The following is a 4,894-nucleotide window of genomic DNA, read 5'->3' as shown; positions in this document are numbered from 1 at the left end:
CTGCTGAGATCACAGTGATTCTGCCAGGCCCTTGAAAGACACAGCTTTGGACAGGGTCTCAGACCTGCCGTCGGTTTACTCACTGACGTTATCCTGATCCATGCTCAGCATGGAGGACCTGGCCAGCGGTGGTGGTATAGACACTCACCAGCAGCCTAAGCAGGAGACGTGGCCCTCCTGCAGTGCCATGATCCTATCCTGCCTGATGCCAGAACATCCCTGTTTCAGACAGAGGGACCAGGGAGGAGCGTATCTTTGTCTGCCTCCCAGGAAAGGGGTTTGGCCCAGGAGGCCCCTTCAAGCCTCCAAATGTGTTTGTCCCCATGGGACCATGTAGGTCTTGTGAAGCATATAGGGCAACACTCCATCTGGGCTGTGGCAGGGAAGGTGTGCTGTGCCTCTAATGTCACCAGGAGGGCAGGAGTGAGAGGCCAGCATGGAGGGGACCTGGCAGAACCAGGATCCTCACTGGGGCAACCAGGCTGGACATGATAGAGATCTCCATTTTCATTCTGTTAATGCTTACCAGTGCCCACAGCCAGCCCCATGCGGGGGTGCTGGTGTCCCCCCTTGGGGATGGGACAAGCATGGCAAAGCTACGCTGCCACAGCTCTTAGCCCAGCCCCAGCAGAGCTGCTTCTGGCCAGGCCATGGTGACCCCCAGCATCACAGCATGGCTGGGAGCACCCAGGAGCCTTGCCTCTGTGGGTACCGGCACTCAGCAGATCCTTGCATAGGTTGCTGCTGTCCAAGTACCACCTCCTCCAACTCTTTCTTTCTCCCCTTCCTTTGTTCACTAGAAAGAAACCAAGGGGATGGTATCAATAAAAGTCATTCCCAACCAGCAAAGCCGTCTACCTGCTCTCCAGGTAAGTGCACCCTCCAGACCTATGGGCTGTGCCGGGACATGGCTGTAGGGCCAGGGAGGACCACCACTTGGGGAGAGAGCTGTGCTGAGCCAGGGGAAGGACAAAGGGATGGCTGCCCCATCACCCTGCATGAGCTACTGAAGGATGAAGGGATATGTCATATGCTTAACATCCTGTGCAAACAAGCAGTTTGGCCCTGTGTAGATGTATTTATCCAATGTTTATGTGGGAACTCAGGCCTGGAAAGCCTGGTACATGTGTGCAGGGTTTGGCAATGGGAAAGCATCGGCATGTGCACACCAGGAGCTTCCTGCCGTGTTCAGAGCTGTGGCCGTTAGAGCCACATCTGTGGTACAAGGCCACACACCACCTTCAGCTGCAGGACCAGGCTGTTGCTGCTCCCTGCTGTCACATGCCCAAGTGCATCAGATGCAAGGAGGGTGATACAGGTCCAGATGCCACCAGCATACCTGTGAGCAGCAAATGGGAGGAAGGAAGTGGTAGGGCAGAGGAAGGCAGCTCTGGCCTGTTGCCAGTGCCAGAGTGAGGGTGACATGCTGTGGCAGGGAGTGGCCTGGCTTTGCCTTTGAAGTACAGCTGTGACCAAAATAGGGTAGTGGAAAAGGCTCCTCCTCTGCCAAGACTTCAGTGCATGGTGGCTGGAATGCTGTCCTGTGTCCAGGTGCAGAAGCCAACCCCAGTGCAGCCCCCCGCCTCGCTCCATTGCAGACAGGCAGTAATGGGAGAGGAGCTCACAGGCAGAGGGTGGGAACTGGATGGTGTTGGGATGGACTGCGGGAGCACCTGTCACCCTCCTTCCTTACGCAGAAAAGCTGAAGTCTCTGAACATGGTGGCAAGTGAAAACTCTCTGGTTTTTGTTCAATCCATGCTGTCCCGTTGCAGCTCAATCAGCTTGCATGTGTTTATTTATTAAACACTGGTCCACGTCTGCCCTTTCCAGCTGTCCATCTGCTCGCCCCTGTCTGACCCAGCCAGTTCCAGTCAGCCAGGCCAGCTCAGACCCAGGGGGAAGTTACCTCTGAGAAAAATAATGCATTTGCTGGCTCACCCAAGGCTGGCCCTGGGTTCAGGGAAGGACACAGGGACAAATTCCTTTCCGGCAGCAGTTGCCCTCCCTCTTGCTGTGTCCAGGGCCGTGGTGCTGTCTGCTCACCAGAACCACAGCTCATGGGTTGCCCATGTTTGTGCAGTCCGCTGCTGAGTGCACTTCTGATTTTGTTTCAACTTCCAGATCCCCGTGATGACCTTCATTTCAGGGCGTGTCAGGCATGACGGTACAGATTCTGGCAGCACAATTGCTGTCCCCTACCCCCCCAGCTTGCTGCACAGCCTGGCAGCCAGCCACTTTGAAGCCAAGCAGGTCTCCTTGGGAGAGTGCTAACAAGAAGCACTGAACACTTGGGGCTCTTGAGGTCACCTCCAGTGCGTTCTCAGGTGCAAACCACAGCCTTTTGACTTCAGAGACCAGGGGTTCTTATTGTTGTAGCCTGCTCAGTACCTGAGCAGCTCCAGACTGAGAGGGTGATGGTAGCAGGCAGGCAAACAGCATCCATTTTCAGCTGGCTCTTTGCAGTCTGTGGGCATTGCCTAGAGCTGTCTGATGCTAACTCATTAATGTAAGGGAGGGTCTTTCCAAAAGTGACCTGGCTATCTATATCTGGCATGGGGTTCCAGGGCTGTGGGAGCAGAGGGCTCCAGGCAGGTTCCTCAGCAGTGCTGGCTCTTTGTCCCTTGTGTATTAGTGCTGATGATCAGCTTCCACGTGTCAATGAGTGCTTTCAGAGCAAGCATTAGCCCTCATCCTGAAAGGAGATTCCGTTCCTGTTTGTCTTCCTCTGTGAGAGATCTCTTTGTCACAGCTTGATCCATATTGTTCTGCTTTTCTGACAGTGAAAGGGAATCTTTTTGTGCCCTGCTGACCCTGTGCCTCCAGCAGCACTGCTGAAGGATGTACCGTAGGAAAGTTTTAACGTGGAACAAGGTCAGCATAGTCTACCCTAACCGGGATGACTTTCCAGGCCCTAACACATGTGAGGACATGACAGAGGCATCACCCCACAGGAATCTCTTTGCCTGCATGCTCTGTTTCTGGGATAACCAGCTTGATAGGACTGTGCTCAGGAGAAGCCTGTATTAGCATAAACATGAGGCTCCATCTTACAGCGCTGCTGATAGTGTAGAAGGCTCTCCTGCTGGCGGCATGACTGCTGGCATTCCCAAGCACGCTGCTGGATCAGGGCCCAGCACCCTCCTGAGTGATCACAGAAGTCTCAAACAACAGGAAGCACTTACGATTGTGGGAGAGCCTGCATGACTCCCAGGACTGGGAGCTTCCAGGCCCACAGGACAAAAAAACCCCAGGAGGAAAGCTTGGGCAGTGTGAGGTCTGTGCATACCATAGCCTTACTTTGTTCCCTAAACCCTGCGTTTCACTCCCCATTCTCCATACCCTGCCTTAACTTCCCTAGTCCTGACCTGGTCATGATCTTGCCATGTGCACTGGCCAGAGACAAACTGCAGCTGCAACAGCATTTCAGGTGGGAAACCATTCATCCAGGCACCAAGAACAAGCGCAGTACAGAAAATGCTGGGTGCACATGCACGTTCTGCCCTTCTCCTGGGCATAGGTGACTCTCATCCTGTTGCTCTCTGTTAGTTTGTTCTTTCGTGAACCTTGGAAAACAAGGTCTGTGTGCAAAAACCACATGCCACTTCTTCCCAGACCTTGCAAAGATGGTCAGGGGCAGTGAGAGCCTGGGGGCGCCCAGCTGCCTGCTGGATTCAGGAGGACTTGAGGCCAGGGTGAGGCAGCATAGTGGGCTGCCCTAATGGGAGCAGGTGCTGTAGACTCCCTCCCACAAGCCAAGCGAGCAGAAGGGACAGGGAAAGGCCACTTTCTCCCCAGGGCTTCCCCAGCCCCATGAGGGCGGCACAGTCGCCTGGGAAGCAGCAGTGGCTCATTGCTAGTTGCAGCTGTAATGTTCCAAGAGGAGCTGATGCTGACAGAGCCAGGACAGACCCAGGCAGGGATGGACACACCACTGCAGCCTGGGCTCCCCAAAGGCTCTGTACCATGCGGGGAAGTACCCAGTGCTGGCGAGAGGCCAGGGAACAGCAGCTGGGGTTGGAGTCATGGCCTTCACTGAGGTCCCCAGGTCCTAGGAATGCAGGGCGCACTGTTGTGATGGCTCCTCTCTGCTCACCCCTCTGCAGATCCCAGTTGGTCCACGTAGTAGGACTCATCTCTAGCTGGCTCAGCTCACCAGCAATATGCAGCACCTAAAGGACTGCACGGTAGCTGCATGTCAGGGCTTAACACCAGTTATGGAGCATGCAGGCCACAGCTGCTGTTTCACTGGCTCCTAGTAGGGCCACGATACTGTTCTCCTCCCTCCTTCACTCATGAGCACATCTCACTGCAGCTCCACAACCAACAGCTTCCCCCAAGGCTTTGCGCATCTTTCTCCCCACCCATCCTTGTGGGGCCTGGAAAGCAGCAGGGGCTGGGGTCCCACCTGGGTCAGGGACCTGGTGCCTGGAGCTGGCTCTGCAGGCACTGCCAGCAGATGCAGTGTGGGGCTGGGAGCTGGATAAAACCAAGTTCAGCCACCCTGCATGGCCATTCTAACTCTGGCCTGCTCTCTATTTTGCAGATGTTCATGAGGGCACAGTTTGACTACGATCCCAAAAAGGACAACCTGATCCCCTGCAAGGAAGCAGGGCTGAAGTTTCAGACTGGGGATGTGATTCAAATCATAAACAAGGATGACAGCAACTGGTGGCAGGGCCGGGTGGAGGGCTCCTGCAGTGAGTCAGCAGGACTCATCCCTTCTCCAGAGCTGCAGGAATGGTAGGTCCCTGGATTTGGCCAGAAGGGCTGGATCTGGGAGTGGAGGTGGCAACAATGACCATGTGCCATGAGGAGTGTGACCATGCTGTGAAACAACAATGTCGCTGCTGGGAAAAGGAGGCAAATGTCTCCTTCATCTGCTGCAGAGTAAGC

General features: G+C 55.0%; 1 protein-coding gene across 1 annotated transcript in view; it reads left to right on the top strand.

Moving 5' to 3' along the window:
• Window positions 1-4,894, top strand: part of MPP1 (membrane protein, palmitoylated 1, 55kDa) — a 12,259-nt gene that overhangs the window by 2,153 nt on the left and 5,212 nt on the right. The window contains exons 4-5 of the mRNA XM_010132863.1: window positions 801-869; window positions 4,545-4,741. Of these exons, the coding sequence (XP_010131165.1) occupies window positions 801-869; window positions 4,545-4,741 (266 nt within the window). The remainder of the gene's footprint in view (window positions 1-800; window positions 870-4,544; window positions 4,742-4,894) is intronic.

Source organism: Buceros rhinoceros, unplaced genomic scaffold (genome assembly GCF_000710305.1).
Source record: "Buceros rhinoceros silvestris isolate BGI_N320 unplaced genomic scaffold, ASM71030v1 scaffold12383, whole genome shotgun sequence".
NCBI classification, from domain to species: domain Eukaryota; kingdom Metazoa; phylum Chordata; class Aves; order Bucerotiformes; family Bucerotidae; genus Buceros; species Buceros rhinoceros.
The sequence above is the reverse complement of the archived record's forward strand: the minus strand, read 5'-3'. Positions and strand labels throughout refer to the sequence as shown.